Here is a 21630-nt window from a genome sequence, read left to right as displayed (position 1 = left end):
TTAAGGCTACATTTTCCTCTACCTGTCATACAATAATAATAGGTGTGAATATACTTTCCTAGTTAATAAAAAACAGTACTTAATAGGAAGTAAGAAAGAGAATTAAGCTGGATGGCTTTATGATAGTGTTTTCCATATTATTTCTTTTCATACTTAAAATTAGCAACTTAAACTATTATTACTCATTTCACTTTAGAGATGTGAAAACATCAGAGAGAAAAGTTAAATAGCTTGCCCATTGTAATATAATCACAAAGCCTCAAGATGAGACTTAAGTTCAAAACCGCCAGGCTTCAAATCACTGTCTTTCCATGACCCCACAGTGGTAGACTGGGAATACATACCTGTTCTTAGTTTAAACATTAATAATTGCCTTCTCTCTCCTGCTCATATACCCAGTGCTTTTTTATTTTCTATACCAACAAATTTCTCTTCTCTCTTTCTGTATTTGTACATGCCAACCCTAATATATAATAAACATCTCAGACTTACTTCAAAGGTGGATAAACTACAGCCTCCAATACCAAATCAACTTCACCAAGAAGTGCATTGTAACCAATATACTTGTGATAGTTAATTTCATGTGTCAATTTCACTGAATCACGGGAAGCTCAGAAATCCGGTTAAACATTTTTTTTTTAATGTTTATTTCTTTGGCTATGTCAGGTCTTAACTGTAATATGTGGGATCTAGTTCCCTGATCAGGGATGGAACCCAGGCCTGCTACAATGGGAGCGTTGAGTCTTAGTCATAGGGTCACCAGGGAAGTCCCTAAACATTATTTCTGAGTACATCTGTGAGGATGTTTCAGTAAGATCAGCAATGTATCCAGCAGATGAAGTAAAGCAGACTGCCTTTTCCATTGTGGGTGGGCATTATTTAATCTGTTGAAGGTCTGAGTTACAACCAAAAAGAGAAGGGGAAGATTTCTTCCTCTCTGCCTGGGCTGGGACAAGGATCTGCCCTGAGCACTCCTGGTGCTCAGGCTTACAGACTCAAACTAGAATTTACACCAGGCTCTCTCAAGGTCTTTCAACCACACCACCAACCTTCCTGGGTCTCCAGCTTACAGAGGGCAGATTGTGGGACTTCAACCCCTATAATTGCATGTGTCAAGCCTTACAATACATCTCTTTACTGTAGTACGCACACGATCAGTTCTGTTCCTCTGGAGGCTCTGATCAATGTAACTTATTCTTGGGCTTAAGACCCATTCCTTTTAATGCAAATGCTTACCAGTGAGTATAAGCAATATCCTCCACAAAAGCAGAGCTGTGTACAGTTAGAAATGGGATAAAACCAACAGCTAACAAACTTTTTAGCTTCCACTATTATACAATGACATCAAGTTTCCAGGCACCGCATTTAATCCTTACAACACCAGGTGATATCAGAACCTCATTTTGCAGATGAAGAATAAGAATTGAGCAATTTGATCAAGCACAAGACCAATAATGGGCAATTTGAATCCAAATCTGTTTAATGCCAAAACCCTGCCCTTAGTATTTCACAAATCTGCCTCCATGATGCAAAGGCGAGTGTTCAACTTTTTAAAAAACAAAACTTTTCCCTCTTTTCTACTCCTCTTCTCCCCACAAAAACCAATACTATTCAAATAGGTCTATTTTCTGGGATCATAGTCAAATCTCTTTCAAATAGTCCCTCATGCTCTTAAGAGAATTTTGTGATTTAAAACAAGCAAAATTAAGAATTAAAAAAACACACCTAACACAAATTAAAAGAGTAACTACCAAGAATGGAACTTTAACCTATACACAGACTGGCTTTTATTCTCTGCTATTTACAGGGGCTATGCAACATGGATGAATAATTATAATGTCATTTTTTAAAGGAGAGACATTTATCAATTGGACAGTGCCCAATCACTGCTTAGGAACCCCAAGCTGGAATATACATACACACCAAAGCCTGTCCTACTCAGTAAAAGTTGAGGTAATGAGACTCTTGATTTGTTCATTCATTCATTCAAAACAGAGTTTGAAAGGGCCATTATAGAAATTTTAATGACTGGAAGGGAAGAGGGATCATTCAAAAAGCAGTAACAAAGTTGTTTACAGGGTACCATGATGCAGTCTGATGCACGGTGGAAGTCCAAAACAAGGAAATCTAACTTAAACTAGTTTGCTAAGACACCGGGGGAAAAAAAAATAATGAACATTCGTGAATTCCACAGGAATCAACACACTCAAAAAAAATATTACTAAAAAAGAAAACAATCAGGCTCTGATTCCATCATAGATATGGTTATAATGTGGGATAGAGATGCTCCCACAGGCACACAGAGATTTAGTACAATGTACTCACTTTAAACATAAATGTTCAATGAAGTGGGTGTTTTCTTTGCCCCTCAACAGCAGGGCTCTAACAAAAGTCTGCTGTTGAAGCAATAAATTATCAAAGGGGAAAAGGTATCATGTATCTCACAGACCAGCAGGAATTGGTGTTAGGTCAGAGCAGCAGTTTCTAACTTAAGAATAAGCAAGAGGAGTTCCAAAAATGAAAGTTTTAGCCTATCTCTTTTGGCCTGGAATACATTTTACAACCTTGAAACAATTCACTCAGGGGCTTATCCTGAAGTACTTGAGGAATTAAAACAAAACACCGTTTATAACAATGTTCCTAAAACTAACCTTTCAGGTTTACTTTTGGTGATGAAAAGACATATTCCTTCACTCAACTCAAAGGTCAAGAGAGCAAGGATCTGATTGTGGCAAGAGTCATTGTTTACAGGTTCTAGCAATGGGAGCTAGAGGCAGATTAGTGGCTGAAGACACGGAAAAAGAACGGCGGGGAAGCATAAAATTTGAGTGGAATGATGGAAGGTTGGGGATTGAGGAGTTCAATGAAGAGAAAATGGGTGAATATTTTCAGCACCACTTGCTTTTTATTCTCCTGTCTTTTCTGTGTACTCCACCCTCATATTTTATAAAGGTACTGGCCCTGCCCAGAGAAACTTCTCATCTCTGAATGCTTCCCATTACTTTTTTTTAGAGAAGAGTCTAGAAATTGGCTATCTTGCTCATCTTTCTTTAATATCAGTTGTTGCTTATAATTACAGTTTCACTCTCTTCTCCAATCCTAAGTTTCAGGAGACTGAGTACTCATTTTACATCCCAGGTTTGCTTTGACTCCAAAATCTGATCTTTGAAGATTTAGAGAACTTCCTGAGAATTTTTACATCAATTAGGCAAAGATACAGGGGATACACACACACACAATCATTAAAAGAAATAAATCGAAGACAATCCATAGAATCTAAATGGCATTAAAAACTGGACCACCTTTAGATTTCAGGGTAGCTCAGATGAATCCCCTAACCTGAAATTTCTATTCTTTAACAAAGTGCTTGCCTGTCGTTTTCCCCTGGAGATGAGATGTAGTTTCACTGACCAGGCTGGATCTGGGTCTTCTTCTCTAGATGACTGGTGGGTATTTCTTCACTCTATTCTCTGTATTATCAGAACAGCAAGATGGGAACACGCCTCCCTCTTGCCTTTCACCCAACCCCCTATCTAGTCACTTCCACAAATAAGGGTGCCTGGGGAAAGTCAATGTAGGGGCACTGTAATTGAAAGCAATGGAGGAGTAAAGAAAAAGGGCATCTTTTGGTACTCATTCTTCTTCTACAGAGGTAAATAGGGATCGAGGAAGAAAGAAAAAGCAGGGAGGCAAGGCCCTAAAGTAATCCATGACACACCCTTCACACACAAAGAGTTTAAGAAAAATGAATGTACCTAAATCATGGGCAGCACATATAAATATACATCCAACACATATTTATCAAGCTTGTGCTATAAGCTAACCACTATACCAAGCACTTAGGCTACATATAAACTCTGTCTTGAGGGAGATTACATAAAGCTTACATATACAAAATGAACTAACAGTTGTATACTCATTTAAATACCACTATATACAGCTAAATAGGAATTTATAAAATTCACTAGAAGGTGATAAATGTTAAAAAAAAAAAAAAAGAAGTAAAGGAGAATAGGAATATGAGAGCAGTGCAGGGGCTACAGTTTAAATAGGGCAGCTGGGGAGCCTCATGCAATTCTTTGGAGCAAAGAATTGAAAGAAGTGAGTGATATGAGATATAATTTAGCCACAATAATAATTTAGTACACTATTTATATGAATAGCATGCAAGACAAAAATAAGCAGCAGATGACAAGATATTAATTTTTAAAATTCATCATCTTAATATCCAGATGGTCTCCCTCAAAACTTCAATTATACTTTAAGAAATTTCTCCAACATATGAAGCAACTTCTCCCAAAATGAAGGCAAAATTAGTTAAGTTTTGTATAAGAGAAAAAAATAAAATGGAAGACAAGATTACTGTATGCCCTGGTGTGTCTAAGAAATAATTCTTAAGTCACAGTAATTGTAAATCTGCAGAGGACTGACTGGAATCACACAAATAACAAATTCATTTCTGTTCATTTTTCTACAAGAGTAGAGGAAGACATTTTTTTTCCCCATGATGTAAAACCTCCTTCTGAGAAAATTAAAATTAATTTATCTGAAATCCTGCTGCCTATCAGCCAGCACTGTCCACATGAATATAATTTTAGGAGCTACAACAACAAAACTGCTTCTGGCCATTTGAGCAACTTTCAATCAGTTTTAAAGTTAAACCAAACACGAGGCACTAAAAAACAGGATGCAATTATGAATCTCTTAATAAACCTCTTTTATAGGCTTTCCAATACATGTCTTCAAATGCACCTACAGTGCTCTGCATAAACAATGATTATAAAATTAAAGGCCGTTTTAATGAGATTTCAGAAAAATGTCTTTCATTATTTTTCCAACATGGAAAATAGTTTAACTCTCTCTGCACAGTTAATTTTGAATGAATATTTCTACATGCAAAAGCGTGACCCACACTGTGCCATTTTAAAACTATATTCGTAATAGAAAACCTATAATACAAACAAGCAGAGGAAGGATTTAATCTCCTCCTTTCTGTTGCCAGACTCCTATTTTTAAAAAGATTCTGATTTCTCTCAATTTTACTTTAGGTTGCAATGGGGAGGGCAACATGTAACAGTTCCAGCAAGCAATCCTAGACATCAATACCACAATGTGCAGTATCCATCACTATAATGAAATGAGTGTAAAACAATAAGTGGTTTAATTCAGTCCTGTCCAAAAGCACTTGTTAGTACCAAGGAGGTGTCAAGGTCTCCACTTTGTGCTAGAAACAAAGACATAAATAAATTATATCCCCAGCTCCTAAGCAGTTCCTAGTGTGGATTTCAATTCTTTGGTCACTGTGTCCATGCATTTTGTAGGAAAAAATTATTCTCCAGGATATCCTGTTGCTTTTTGAAAACAAAATGTTGTCCTCTACTACATTCAGAAATGCATAATATTTCCCAGTTTCTAGCCCCATGATTAATGTCAATATTTTTCCCCCACAGGGACACACAATCCTCATAGAAATACTTCTCTACAGCACATGATCTTTGGCCATTTTCTTCCCTTCTTGCTTTCCTATATATCAGCTTCAATGGCATCAAGTACCCTAGGTTTCTCTCTTTTTCTTTGAGCACACTTTATGGTTCCACTTTCAATACCACGCTCCTTTAATATTGGTATTACCCAGGATTCCATCCATGGTCCTTCTTTCATTTATCCATATATATACATACATTACACACACACACACACACACACACACACACACACACACCCTCCACAATTATTTACAGTTAGTTTCAACTCACACACTTTTATAATTACTCTTAAATCTACATCCTCTACCTCAGGATGCTCTCATGAGTAGTAGAAACACATTCTAGCTGCCTAATGGATGCCCAACAGTCATCTGAAACTTACACACTCAATTCTGTACAATTTTCCTCCTAAATGAACTTGTTCGTTTGTCTTTCTAGTTTGACTCCTCTTGTCTTTCTCTTTACTATTCTTTGTTTTGCTCCAAGCTGAGCTAAGTCTTTGCCTTTTCATAATAATACATGTACCTCTTGCTTAGAAGAGATGTTGCTTTATTAACATATTTTTAAATCCAAACTTCAAGCTACTCGAGGACAGAAACTATACTCTGTCAATTTATTCTCACCATCCAACATCTATCACTCTGAGGACTCTAATATTCATTGAATGAATGATTGAAACTTTATTTCCAATAAACAAATTGCAAATGTGTTCATGCCTATTTGCTGTTGCTGTTCAGTCGCTTAGTGAAAGTTGCTCAGTCGCGTCCGACTGTTTGAGACCCCATGGACTATACAGTCCCTGGAATTCTCCAGGCCAGAATACTGGAGTAGGTAGCCTTTCTATTCTCCAGGGGATCTTCCCAAGCCAGGGGTCGAACCCAGGTTTCCCACATTGCAAGTGGATTCTTTACCAGCTGAGCCACAAGGGAAGCCCAAGAATACTGGAGTGGGTAGGCTATCCCTTCTCCAGGGGATCTTCCTGACCGAGGAATCAAACCAGGGTCCCCTGCATTGCAGGCGGATTCCTTACCAACTGAGCTCTCAGGGAAGCCCTTTAGTCACTAAGCCATGTTCAACTCTTTGCAACCCCGTGGACTGCAGCACAGCAAGCTTCCCTGTCCTTCACTATCTCCCTGAGTTTGCTCAAACTCATGCCCATTGAGTCAGTGATGCCATCCAAACATTTCATCCTGTCACCCCCTTCTTCTCATGCTCTCAATCTTTCCCAACATCAGGGTCTTTTCCAAAGAGTCAGTTCTTCACATCAGGTGACCAAATGGAGCTTCGGCTTCAGCATCAGTAATTCCATTGAATATTCAAGGTTGATTTTCTTTAGAATTGGCTAGTTTGATCTCCTTGCTGTCCAAAGGACGCTTAAGCATCTTCTCCAGCATCACAGTTCAAAAGCATCAATTCTTCAGTGCTCAGCCTTCTTTATGGTCCAGCTCTCATATCCATACATGACCACTGAAAAACTCACAGCTTTGACTAGAAGGACCTTTGTCGGCAAAGTGATGTCTCTGCTCTTTAATACACTGTCTAGGTTTGTGATAGCTTTTCTTCCAAAGAGTAAGCATCTTTTAATTCCGTGGCTGCAGTCACCACCTACAGTGATTTTGGAGCCCTAGAAAATAAAATCTGTCACTGTTTCCATTTTTTCCCCATTTATTTGCCATGAAGTGAAGGGACCAGACACCATCATCTTCATTTTTTGAATGCTGAGTTTTAAGCCAGGTTTTCACTCTCTTCTTTCACCTTCATCAGGATGTTCTTTAGTTCCTCTAGGCTTTCCAGATAGTTTGGTTGGTAAAGAATCCTCCTGCAAAGCAGGAGACCCTGATTGGATTCCTGGGTTGGGAAGATTCCCTGGAGAAGGGTAAAGTTACCCACTCCATTATTCTTGGGCTTAGCTGGTAAAGAATCCGCCTGTAATGTGGGAGACCTTGGTTTGATCCCTGGGTTGGGAAGATCCCCTGCAGAAGGGAAAGGCTACCCACTCCAGTATTCTGGCCTGGAGAATTCCATGGACTGTATAGTCCGTGGGGTCGCAAAGAGTGAGACACAGCTAAGCAACTTTCACTTTTCCTTTCTTCCATTGAAGTGGTTCATGTCTATAAACATTCTCAAAATATCTGTATTAATCAAACTTTATAATTGGTCAGTACATCTCATAAATGTGTGAAAATTAGTGATGTTTGACATAGGTATTACAAGCATTGGGGGTTTTAGAGTGGCAAGAAAACAGATTTTACCTTGAAAGCTAAACTGTAAAATCAAGCCACAATGATTCAGAGAAATGGTATTCAAAAATGAACTGTGGGGTAAAAAATAAGATGGCTTTGAAGTTAGCAGGTATGAAGTGATAACCTGTTTAATTGTATTAACACAAAAACTGAATACAATACAAAACTCTGCGTGTAAGAAAGGTAGTGTGACTTAGAAAAAAGATCTGTAAGTGGGGATTTACAGAGGTAAATGCCAATAGCACTTATTCCAGTTCCTCCTTTCCAAGGAAGGAGGAACTTCAGTCAAGAGGTTTCATAGCATCAAGCTGTCCTGGACTAATATCATTATAACTCATCTAATATTCTTTTGCCTGATACTGTTATATACTGAAAGTTTTCAACACTTGGATAGATATGCTTACCAAATAAACTAATGATTCCCATGATGATTTGACTGGACTCTGAGTGGGGCTTCCCTGGTGACTCAGATGGTAAAGAATCTGCCTGCAATATGGGAGACCTGTGTTCAATCCCTGGGTCAGGAATATACCCTGGAGAAGGGAATGGCTACCCACTCCAGTATTCTTGCCTGGAGAATTCCATGGACAGAGGAGCCTAGGGGGCTACAGTTCATGGGGTCTCAAAGAGTCGGACACGACTGAGCGACTGAGTCTTTCTAGTTCCTGTGACAATACAGTGGGGGAAATCCCCCCAAAACACTACTTCTACAGGATAACCCTGTCAATCTTCTGTGTGTTTTTATTACACAAGTAGGTTTCTCTGGGACTGATCACCCCAGGCGACCAAGTACCCTAAGAACCTAACCTGATGGCTTCTTCCTGCAAACCACTTGCAAAAACTCACTAGATACTTTGAAAGCTGTAAAATGAGCTTTCATGTTACCTATACTTTGTACTTTGAATAATCACATATGATGTTTTACACTATAAAATCGGCAATGAAAAATTTTTCATTGTGTGTCTTTTGTAATCAATCTGTATGTACTATAATTTAGCTTCTCCGTTAAATTATTTCTGACTTCTTCTTTATCATCCTACAGACATCCAGGTCATCATATATTAATTCTCTTGTATTAATCTATCCTGGCATCTTGACAAGACAGAAGACTTGGACAAATTTCTTGAATGTGGTATATAGCATTTTACATTCTACAGCATATAGTGTAGCATCCAAATCTCTAGTGGATAATTTAATGCTAAAATATACTCAAGAATTTACATGCACAAATGCATATAAATGGTTGATGAAATCATCAAGCATGGTTAATTTGCCCTAATTTCAAATAATTACTAATTTTTACTTTTGAAAATATTTTCAATAAAGGCTACACTTGTATCCTTAGTTGAGCCACTTTTTCTGTAGAGATGGTTAATGTTATAGGAAGTCTACAAATTAAAGTTGAAAATTAGTGAAAGATATATTTAAGCAATGTATTTCTATAAATAAAAATCAGTTGTATAGCCACTTACACATCTCAAGTAGGATTTTAAACAGATTATTTTTCTGTTTTAGGAACCATGAAACATCATCACAGTTTTAATAAATCAGAATACAAGTAAATACTTTATTATTTACTATTTGAGTTTTTCTGATTAACAAAGATACCAGAATCTGTTGTGCTGAAACATCCCTTGGCTGGTTATCCAATTATATAACATAATTATTTTCTCTTATCAATTCTAAAAAAAGTTTTTTTTTTCAATATGTTTGTCATAAAGAAAATATTTTGGGTTTGGTGGGAGAAAGGAAATGAGAAGTCAGATCTTGACATCAGATGATATATTCCAGAATCTTTATCCCACCTCAGTATGTATACAATAACCATGTTACCCTTGAGGTAATTTTACTACTCTTACATTTTCTGGGCATGGCTTTTTCATAGGTATACATAATGGAAAAAATAGTGGAATAAATCGATACGAAGAGTCAAATGGGAACATGACTAGTAACATGAGTTGGAAAAGATGGGAACTGACTGGATGTACTTGGCAAAACTGAGACTGTTTTCAGCAAACTTGCATTTTGTTCGTTTATTTTCATTCACTGAATTCACTAATCAACTCAATTAATAATTTATTATTAACTCATTAATTAATCAATATATACAGAGTTTAAATCATTCATTAGATTCTTAGTCACCATGGATTAGTGCACAGTTTAAAGCTCATGTGCTTGGTACAGTGCTTGGTACTGGGAATGGAATGGTACCTAAACATCCCCTGGCCTTACAGAGATTGCACTGTAACTAACAAGAACATGGTATCACGTATGTAAATATGCGTGTGTGCATGGTAAATTGCTTCAGTCACATCCGATTCTTTGCGACCCTATGGACTGTAGTTTGCTAGGCTCCTCTGTCCACGAGATTCTCCAGGTAAGAATATTTAAATGGGCTGCCATTTCCTCCTCCAGGAGATCGTTTTGCATTGGCAGGTGGGTTCTTAACCAGTAGCACCACCTAGGAAGCCCAATATGTAAATATGATCCATACTAAAAAGAAACAAGTATTAGTTGCTATGGTAACATCTGGGACCAACTATCCATATTCCAATTCTGGTAATAAGAAAGGTATCAAGAAATCTTCCCATAAAAGTATACAGGTATGTAAAAGTATGAGGCCAGGCAAAAAGGATGGGGAGTAGGGTATAAAGAGGTCATAAGAGGAGAAAACAGAGAATGTTATAGGCAAAACAAATAGTATGTGCAAAGGCCTCCCAGCAAATAAGAATATAGCATCTGGGAAAAATCCAAGAAAGAACTTTCAACTAAAACCCAGACATATGATAAAGCAACAACAAAATTTGGACTCACTTATCTTTAGAAAAAAGTAAAATCTAAATAATCAGAACAACTAGTTTAAACTGTAATGAGTGGGAATAAAAGAATCTAATTCACAGTAGCAGAAATACTTTTTTGAAAAAAAAAATAGAATAAATCATCAACAAACATGTGAGACTGTCCCAAACCTAATACTTTAAATATGGGAAATTTAAAATTTGAAATAAATGCAGAAATACATTTACCTGGAAGGGATACTTCAAGAGTAGAACAATGTCAGTTTACCTCCCTTGAATATATAGTCACTGAAAAATCAACTAAAAGCCCAAATGGACTTCTAATCCAATTTAGCAAGGCTATGATAAGTTCATATTAAAAACAAAACACAGAGGAATAATCAAGAAGTGCTTGAAAATAAATAACAAGAATGGTAAACTTATCCTTTAAAATGTAAAATATATCAGAAGTTATATTAAATAAAACAATTTGTTCTTGGTGTAGGTTATCAAAGGACCACAAACAAAAGACCACAATAAAGCCCATAACAACAACCCTTTGTTTACATATAATTTAGCCTAGGTGAGAAGCAGTCAATAAATTATTATGGGGACATTATGTTTCATTTTGGGGGTAAAATCACCTTAATACAGGGTAGACTAAGTAGCTGAAGAAAAAAATTCTAAAAACATTAAAAAAATGGACAATAGCTTTTTAAAATATTAGCCTACGACTGGTCTTCATAGAGACAAAATGCAGAGGCTTTAAAGGAAAGGGTCTATGGATTTTATATATAAATATATATATATGTATATAGACTCAAGTTATGTACAATAGATTATCACAAGAAAATTAAAAATACAAGCAAAAACTAGGAGAAAATACCTGCAGAACAGACGTTTGTGTTATACATATAAGTGCAGCAGAGGGGCCTATTTTTACCTTAAACCTCACAAATCAACAAGAAAAACATCTCAGTAAAGAATTAGGTAAAATGGCTGAGAATTAGGTATGCCTGAGGCCCTTCACTATTCACCTTAAAGTATCACAACATTTTTAATCAGCTATACCCCAATACAAAATGTTTTTGGTGTTAAAAAAAAGAACTGGGTAAGAAACCTGAATAATTAATTTCCAGAAAAACTGCTAACAGCTAATAAACAAAACAAACTCCACTGGTAATTAGGGAAATGAAGAATCAAGCAACACAGTCTTGAAACCATCCTACTGGACATTTATTAATGATGTCTATGTAGCAGACCCAATTGAAACAATATAATTAGAGATAGTAATGAAAATTATGACACATCTGTACATATACCCAGGAGTAAAAAATCACTGGTGATGCACATATGCAGGGAAAAAGTTAAAATCATGCTTGTATAACTACATGTTATAATTACATATAGAAAAAGTAAAAAGATATGTACCAGAGGAGGGGATAAGATGTGTAAGGAGTGCAATAATAACTTTTATATTTTACTCAGATTTTTCGGTACTGTTTCAGTGTTCTACAACAATATTGCATTCAAGTACAAATGAAGTGGTAAAAATGACCAATTAAAACAAAATGAAAGTATATAGTATTAGATCTTGTTCTTGCCATGTGAACAAGTAGGTGGGTAGCTGCAAGCTGTTTCACCTTCTTCCAGGAATCACTGAAGAGCCCGATGATTCATGTATCCAGAGCTCTGATGACTCCAAGCCAATGGAATATGACCAAAGTCTCTCAGTCCCATTTATCTGATATTAGACATGGCAAGCACTTCCTGGCATTCCTGTTTGATAGCCTCTCCTGAATTCTCTGTTTTGCGAGACCTGTCGATTTGCCTGGTATCCTCTGAGCACCTCCCTCCATTCCTTACATACACATATCCATGGAAATTGGCAGGAAACCTTGTCCTGAACTCTAGCCATTTGGCCAAGTGTTATGTCCCCCCCTCATTTCTACAGATCTCACTTTCATAGGCTTTTCATGCCTTATTTTCAATGAGGATTCAAGGAATGAGACCCAGTTCAATTCCTGGCTCAGGAAGGTCCCCTGGAGAAGGGATAGATAGGCTACCCACTCCAGTATTCTTGGGCTTCCCTAGTCATTCAGCTGGTAAAGAATCCGCCAGCAATGTGGGAGACCTGGGTTGAATCCCTGGATTGGGAAGATCCCCTGGAGAAGGGAACAGCTACCCACTCCAGTATTCTGGCCTGGAGAATCCCGTGGACTGTATAGTCTGTGAGGTCGCAGAGACATGACTGAGCAACTTTCACTTTTTCACTTTACTTCCCCCCTCATTTCTACAGATCTCACTTTCATAGACTTCTCATGCCTTATTTTCAATGAGGATTCAAGGAATGGCTCAATCCCATTATCAGGTAGTCTCACCACTTCCATTTTGTAATCTCTTATCTTTCTAACTTCTCTGCTGCTGCTGCTGCTAAGTCGCTTCAGTCATGTTCAACTCGGTGCGACCCCATAAATGGCAGCCCACTAGGCTCCCCCGTCTCTGGGATTCTCCAGGCAAGAACACTGGAGTGGGTTGCCATTTCCTTCTCCAATGCAGGAAAGTGAAAAGTGAAAGTGAAGTCACTCAGTTGTGTCTGACTCTTAGTGACCCCATGGACTGCAGCCTACCAGGCTCCTCAATCCAGGGGATTTGCCAGGCAAGAGGACTGGAGTGGGGTGCCATTGCCTTCTCCATTCTAACCTCTCAAGGGTCCTCAAAACCTGACCCTGAAAAACAAGCAAATCTCTCAGTAGAACTGTATCTATGGTGACAACTCTGCACCCCACATCTCCCTCATTGCTCTACCCTCCTAAATTAATTCCTCTGAAGACAGAGATCTCGGAATCATGAGATATATAAACGTGTTCTATGTAAATTTCTAGATTTGTTAAGGAATCTTTCCCTTAACCCCTCTCACCCATTAAAAACTCACGTGCTTGGCATTGTGCTTGACAATGGGGACAGAATCTGTCACTCTGCCTCAAAATAAAGCTCCCAATAGGCAGCTATTGTGGGTTGAATTATGTCTCTCCTAAAAAAGATGTGTTGAAGTTGTAACTTTCAATACCTTATTTGGAAAAAGGGTCACTGCAAATGTGATGTGATAACAAGAGTAAGCCCCTAATCTGACTGGTATCCTTGTAAGTGGATGCAAAGACAAAGTTACACAGGGAGATCGTCATGTGAGGACAAAGGCAGAGATTGGAGTCCTGCAGCTATGAGCCAAGGAACTCCAAAGAATCCCAGCAAACCACAGGAAAGAGGGAAAGGAGGATTTCCCTAAAGGTTTCAGAGGGACCATGCCCTGTGGACACCTTCTCTTTGAACTGCTAGCCTCTAGGACTGGGCCACAATAAATTTCTATTATTTTAAACCACTTATTTTGCAATACTTCATTGTGGCAGCCCTGGGAAACCAATACAAGAACCAACCCTAACATAAATGTATTTGTTTCTGAAACTTTAAGAAAATACAATTCTAGACATCTTATTCAAGAAGGCTCTTGTTGTCCAGAATTGCTCAATGAAAATGATCAAAACAAGCATTCAAACAATCACAAATGTGGCTATCTAATATCCTTTGCTAACCTTATTGCTTCTAGTGATAAATGTAATCTCCTCTGCTCTGATATGAATTTCATAAATCATTTATAAAATCAACAAATACAGTTAGAACTTCTATAGATATGGAGAGATATAATGACCAACAAGAAACTGCCACTACCTCAAGAAGCTGAATTTGAATTGTAATGACCATTGTATTTCAATATAAAATATGGTATTTCTATAACTTTAGACAGATAATCATTATGTTGCAGAAATATTTATTTACTCCTAGTTTATGTCTTGTTCACTGAGGCAGATGTTGATCAAAAGCTTTCCTAGTACTTCTAGAGATGATCATAATTTTTTGCCTCTTCTGACTTTTTAAATTTAAAGAGCATAGCAATTGAATTGCGGTATTGAATACTCCACGATAAATCGTAGAATAAATCCCATTTGAAAGTGGTGTTGTAATCTTTAATATGCTACTGCATCTACTATATTAATTTTAAGGTATGTTTACATGTATATTGTACTGATGTGTTCAGTCATAGCCGACTCTTTGCGACCCCATGGACTGTGGCCCACCAGGCTCCTTCGTCCATGGAATTTTCCAGGCAAGAATACTGGAGTAGGTTGCCATTTACATGTATATTCATAAGTCTAAGTGGCCTGTTGTGATTCTGTTATTTGTTCTTGCTAGTTTGCTTTCTGAGTTTCATTGTCATTATTCTCTTCTACTTTTTGGTTTTCAATTTCATCAGACTTTTTACTATCCATTTTATCTAGCTTCACAAAAATAACAGAAGTATAACTAGTGCAGCAAATACTATTTGATTAAAGATTTGATAGAACTCACTCATGAAATGCCTAACTTGATTCCTTGGGGGAGAAAATTCTTCAATGTGATTTTCACATTTTTCCAAGGTTTTGATTCAGATTGTCTACTTCTTCTTGGGCTAATGTTAATTATTTGTATTTCTCAGAACAGTGCCCATATTACTAAGATTTTAATACCCATAACTAACACTGTTATTTTAAGCTTCCATATGTCTGAATGCAGGCCCATTCTCATTCTCGATACTGTATACTTGAGATGTACTTTGTCCATGATCTTTGCCATAAATTGTTGATCCTTTAATAGAATAAGCTCTTATACTTATTCATTACTTCCCATTGTTTCTCCATATTCTACTTTATTAGCATTTTCTATTTTTAGTTCTCTTAAATTTATTAGTTTATTGTATTACTCCTTTCCTAGCTTTTCAGATACGATGAGTACTTACATTTTTATAGAACAAAAATGAAAGCTAATTTATGGTGGCAAAATCTCTATTATCCACAGAAATAATCCCCTCTGTTATGTAAGATAATCAAGAATTGATTAAACCACATTAAATTTATTATCTGCATTCTGAAATCTGGTGCCTAATGAAATATTCAGTGTTCTATTGAATTCCCTGTTTAGGTAGCAATTGGAACAGACTGACTGGGATAAATCTATAACAATGAAAGAACACTGAGTATTTTTCAGACAAGAAATCAATTATATTTCTGATGGCAGTGAGCAGTGTAGTTAAAAGGTTGAAAGTCGGCTGTGTATTTATAAGATTTGACAGTGTAAATCACTGGGCAATGGTCCATCTGACTTATCCCTGAAAATTTATTACACCTGAAAAGATAAATGAGTATCATAAGGCAGATCTGTTAAACTGGCCTTAAAACAACTTGTGGGAACAACTAAATTTTAATAAATTTGACAGTATGAATAAAAGACTAAATACAGGCTATGCAATAAATGTAATACATCTATTGCTATTAACAGTAGAATTGTTAGAAGGAGGCAAAATGGTTAACGGGGTCAAAAGGTGCAAATTTGAGTTATAAGATAAGTAAGACCTGGAGATACAACGAACACATGCCAAAGTGACTAGTTAATAACATTATATCATATATTTTTAAAAGCTGCTAACAGAGAGATGCTAAATAAAAGTTCTCATCACAAGAAAGAAAATTTGTAACAGTGTATGGTGACAGATGTTAACTCAATTTCCTATAGCAGTCATTTTGCAATATAAATAAATATTGAATCATTGTACATCTGAAACTAAAATAATCGTACATGTCAACTATACCTCAACAGAAAAAGGTACAACTAAGTACCGTTTTAAATTTCACATTATAAAAAAAATAAATAAATAAATAAATAAATTTCACATTATATGACTATAATCTGCAACATGGATTGAAGTGGCATCAGAATGTGATCATGTTTAGGCAATTAAAAACAGTTTCCACCGTACTTTCTCAAAGGCAACTCGTAGCTCAGACATACAAACCCATGATGTTTTTAACAAAATAGTACAGCCTGAGTTTAATAAACTAAGGAACTATCATAAAACAAATTAACTTATATTTTTGTTAGATGTAATTCCAAGTATTTTATTTCTACATGAAAGGTGATTTGAATTAACTATTTTCCTGAATTTGAAAGCTGTATACTGAGATTTTTTTCCCCTCAAAATCTTGATTTATTTCTTCCAGCTTGGGCAGAAATGCTATTGTTGCAGCCTTATAGTGTCAGAACATCTTAAATTCAAATACTGGCTCCTATATTATGTATGTGATCTTACACAAATTATCTGAGTTTCATTTTCCTTTTTGTGTAGATATCAAGTGAAGATAAACTATCATAACATATATAAGCAACTAACATGAGTGGTTAGCACATATATGTAATTCAAGTAACTGTTCCAAAAGAAAAAATTTAAAATTATTCCATCATGAGAGTTGCACTATAAAGAAAACTGAATGCTGAGGAATGGATGGTTTTGAACTGTGGCATTGGAGAAGACTCTTCAGAGTCCCTTGGACTGCAAGGAAATCCAACCAGTCCATCCTAAAGGAAATCAGTACTGAATATTCATTGGAAGGACTGATGCTGAAGCTGAAACTCCAATACTTTGGCCATCTGATGTAAAGAACTGACTCATTTGAAAAGACCTTGATGCTGGGAAAGATTGAAGGTGGGAGAAAGGGACGACAGAGGATGAGATGGTTGGATGGCATCACCAACTCAATGAGTTTGGGTAAACTACGGGAGGCCTGGCATGCTGCAGTCCATGGGGGTTGCAGAGTCGGATACGACTGAGCGACTGAACTGAACTGATAGCTATACTTATGCATTGCTTGGATATAACTTGGTATTAATTAATCTTGTATAAAAGAAGTCCTCAAAGTTTTAAAATCTTTTAATGCAATGCTTCCTAAACTTCAGATATAACCATTTATTATTAGTACTATTTCTTACTTAATAGTTTTCCAAATCATTCTTTTTTTCTCTTTTCCCTCCTAGAACACTATTTGGTTGTACTAGTTATATTCTTAAAATATAAACATAAAACTATAGGAATTAATTTAAAGACTATGTCTGGCTTCTTAGAATCACCCTGAGTCTGGTCAGTGGCGGCAAACCTGTCTTTAGGAATTTTATTTTGAAGTTACAAAATGAAGTATGTTTCCAGGTTATATTCCAAATAAAAATTTCCAGTAACATGATTTTTTCTATAATTTACAAAGCACATAGATTTATGAACAATGAATATGTTTTTTAAAAAATCTAGGTTACTTATTTAAGGCAAAGTAGAGGACCTAATAGGAGCTTGTGATTCTCAACAGCTTTTATGGCTCAGTGATGAAGAATCTCAGTGGTAGAGAATCTGCCTTGCAAGGCAAGAGACACAGGTTTGGTTCCTCGTCTGGGAGAATCCCACATATCTCAGAGCAACTAGGCCTGTGCACCACAACTATTGAGCCTGTGCTCTAGAGTCCAGAAGCCATAACTACGGAAGCTCGTGAGACCTAGAGCCCACGCTCCCCAACAAGAGAAGCCACCACAAGGAAAAGCCCTCGCACTGCAACTGGAGAATAGCCCTCACTCGCCTCAACTACAAAAAAGCCTACGGCAATGAAGACCCAGCACAGACAAAAATAAATAAATAAAACTATAAAATTCATTGATAAATATGAGCATTTCAGGTTAACTACTATAATAGCTGCATTAGTTTCAGGTTTTGGTCATAAAGCATCTTTAAGAGACTTAACTGATAATATGAAATGGGATTAACATCTGCTGCTACCACAAAGGAATGTTATTGGGCTAAAGTGAGCAAAGTAAACTTCTTTACTTTCAGAATTTGCAATAGAACGAGGAACAATTTCTGTAGAGAAAGTCATGTGATATAGCATATATATCTTAAAATATGTTTCTTTGTCAAATAGTCCTTAATTGTCCCTGAAAAAACCTTGTTTTTTTTAACTACATAAATAAACAGAAAAAAAAGATTGCTCCTAGGTATATTTGATACCAGGAATATTTATGATATATGGGTTGCAAAATATTTATTGATGTATTTTATTACTATTTAATTAAAAATCATTGAAGGATTCACCTATTTTGAAACCATAATTATGTAGCAGAATTCTGTGAACCACATGGGTTATTTAACGCAATACATCAAAAATCATTGCCACCTTTTCTTGCGGAATTGCCTGTTCATTTAAGCTAACAGTTAAGTGTAGTTAAAGAAACTTGCCATATTAGAAACATTACTTTGACACTATTTATGACATATCCCATTTCCTACAAAGGGTGAGGTAGGGGGACCCAATCTTGTTAACAACCACTTCTGCAGAAGGAATTTTCCTTAGGGTTTAGGAAGGTTTATCTATTTGTTTTCACAGTTTATATATGTATCCACAGAGGGAGCTATAAAATGTAGTTTTAAAATTATATCTAAAGTGTATTCATCTAATTGAGTAAATTTCTCAAAGAGTAAGTGTGGGTAGACATTTTCTTTTTCTTTCAAACCCTGCCCAACAAATATCACCAAAAGATAGTTAACTGTTTAACCAATGGCTGCAGATGAGAAAAACAAGTTCAGAGACAAGATGCTAGTTGTTCAGCTTTCTTCCCCCCTCCTCGAAAATGTATAGAAAATAGGCACAAGAAGCAAAGTGGCCATAGGTGACCCAAACTGCAAGGCAAAAGGTCCCTCTGACAATATTATTTTCAGAGGCAATAAGTAAATAAACATTTGTATAAATTTATTAAACTGATAAGGTTCTTCTTTATTAAACAATAAACTATGAATCAATAATATGATATCATCACATTATTTAGATGAAGAAGACATGGGGGGCACTTTGCTGGAGAATGTAGATACATCCCTTCAAGAAAAGAAAAAGATGTAGTCTCAAATTATTTCAGGGAAATGATGGTTTTATATATACACACACATACACATATATTATATATATGATGAAGTATAAAACAGCAGAGATCTCATAAATATCAAGTGGAGAGGGAGTGCTCCACTTGAAGGCACAAGTTAAAAAGAGAAAATTGAACCCTGCAGGTCAACACAAAACACATATTGATCTCATTTAGACTACAGGCCAAAAGACTGAGCCCCCAGGTTTAAAGTCTAGGAGGGTAAAGCCAAGCTAGATGTAAAAACAGGAAGTTAACCTGAGCTCAGCTTGTCTGTTTTCCCTGAAAAAATCTTGATTTTGGTTTGCTTTTTTTTTTTTTCCCTGAAATTTTAAAAAAATATATGTGCTTTGAGGTTTAGTCATTTTAAAAATGAAGTTGAAAAATTAGTTTAATACTATGGATACTGCATTGCAGTCATTAAACACAAGCCGTAGACACCTTATGATGCCTGGTCCCTTTCTACAGAGAACTGGTCCTCCGCCCTTCTATTCCAATCCTGGAGGCACTGTCAATGGAGGTCTGTTTCAGTTAAGAAAGAATGCATGACCCTAGGGAGGTTAGTCAGAACCTTTTTCAGGATTAATAGACACACCAAGACAACTCCTTCAGAGCCCGAGAACACTCTATATGCACAGACGTGTAGGAGTTATCTCATTAACATAGACAGAGTCCCAGAAAAAGCAGTGAACCCTGAGGAAACCAAAAATACAAAACAGAGACAAATACTCAAAACATAATAAAGCACCTCGATCTATTTGTGCCTTCATCTAGTTAACCCCAGGAATTTTTCAATTATGGGGGCTAATAAATTCTCTTTTGTGTTTAAGCAAGTTTAGACTAAGATTCTATTACTTATAAAAAGGTATCAAATACAAGAGACAGAAGAGGATTTCAGTTTAACTTGCATTTATCCACTTACATCTAACTGCACCTCCTGGGCTTTTCCATTCAAAGAACAGAAGAGCATTTTCCCCCAGGGATTTTTCTAACCTAACATACACAAGCATTCCAAATTATCCCATTACCCCAACCTAATCATCACTACCTTTGGAAGACAGGGTGGAAAAAGAAAAATATTATCTTATCTGGTAACTTCCCAGTTTCGGTGCATGTTCTATACATACTTTGACACCAGCAATTCTTTAACAGAAGATAAAATCTACCACTAAAAAAATCAAGATATCAAGTATATAGAGCATCATGCACAGCAGTCTTATTTTATGAACCCAAGTACCAAGGTACAAACTTTAAAAAAAAAAAACCTAAAAGTATTTAAACCAATTTTTGTATGTTATATGGCATACTACTTAAAAATTTCAGCCATATTATGTCAATACACAGGAATATCAATGACGTGGCCCAAAACAAAGAGTTGTAATACAAATACCATCCATTTGCTAGCCTCAGAAGCATGATTCATGAAAAGACTTTCAGAATATTAGCTATCATCATATCCATTTCCAGAAGTGAAAGCGATAGCACCGCTCATGACATGTTTCAAAGATAACAAACCAGGGAAAGCAACGCATACTCACAAATTATAAAGCATGTCAGCCATGTTGCTTCGGTAATACAAAGCATTTCTATAGGCGCTTTCAGCTTCAGAAATTTTGCTCTGACTCTTGAGAACATTTCCAAGGTTACCCCACGCTGCCAAAAAAAGAAAGAAGTATTCAGACTAGTGTCATTCTGATTATATATGATATACTATCAGGCCGTCAGGAAGTACCACAAGGAGAGAAAAAAGCCTCATAAAACATCCTTAAGAAAGAAAATTTATTTCCTTTAAACTCAAACTGGGGGATCACATGTGAAAGCCTAAAAGATGATGATTATGTCTCAAAGCAAATATATACACAGACAGTTTATCATAAGGCCAAGAACGATGTTACCGTAAGATCACCTACAAAGATTTGAAGCTCTTTCAGATTTCAGTAGAGTTCTTCACGAACTGAAATTATTGTATTCCTACTAAACCAGAAACTGTAAGAAATGATCTTAAATAAAAGTGAAGTCGCTCAGTCGTGTCTGACTCTTTGCGACCCCATGGACTGTAGCCTACCATGCTTCTCCGTCCATGGGATTTTCTAGGCAAGGGTACTGGAGTGGGTTGCTATTTCCTTCTCGAAGGGGATCTTCCCCACCCAGGAATCGAACCCGAGTTTCCCATATTGCAGGCAGACGCTTTACCCTCTGAGCCACCAAGGAAGCCCAAAGGTTTCATTCAAATACAAAAACACTGATAAATAACAGAAGAACTGGGAATCAAAAAGAAGATAACTAAGATCAAAGATATATAGAGGC

At 36.5% G+C, this 21630-nt stretch overlaps 1 protein-coding gene across 3 annotated transcripts in view; it reads right to left on the bottom strand.

The window, feature by feature from the left end:
* The window catches only part of TMTC2 (transmembrane O-mannosyltransferase targeting cadherins 2), a 393432-nt gene that overhangs the window by 146987 nt on the left and 224815 nt on the right, over window positions 1–21630 (bottom strand). For all 3 annotated transcript variants that reach the window (XM_061125343.1, XM_061125360.1, XM_061125351.1), the window contains exon 4: window positions 20862–20976. In XM_061125343.1, coding sequence (XP_060981326.1) covers window positions 20862–20976 — 115 coding nt within the window. The remainder of the gene's footprint in view (window positions 1–20861; window positions 20977–21630) is intronic.

The sequence above is a fragment of the Dama dama genome, chromosome 3 (assembly GCF_033118175.1).
Source record: "Dama dama isolate Ldn47 chromosome 3, ASM3311817v1, whole genome shotgun sequence".
In the NCBI taxonomy this organism is placed as follows: Eukaryota; Metazoa; Chordata; class Mammalia; order Artiodactyla; family Cervidae; genus Dama; species Dama dama.
This window is presented reverse-complemented; position numbering and strand designations above follow the sequence as displayed.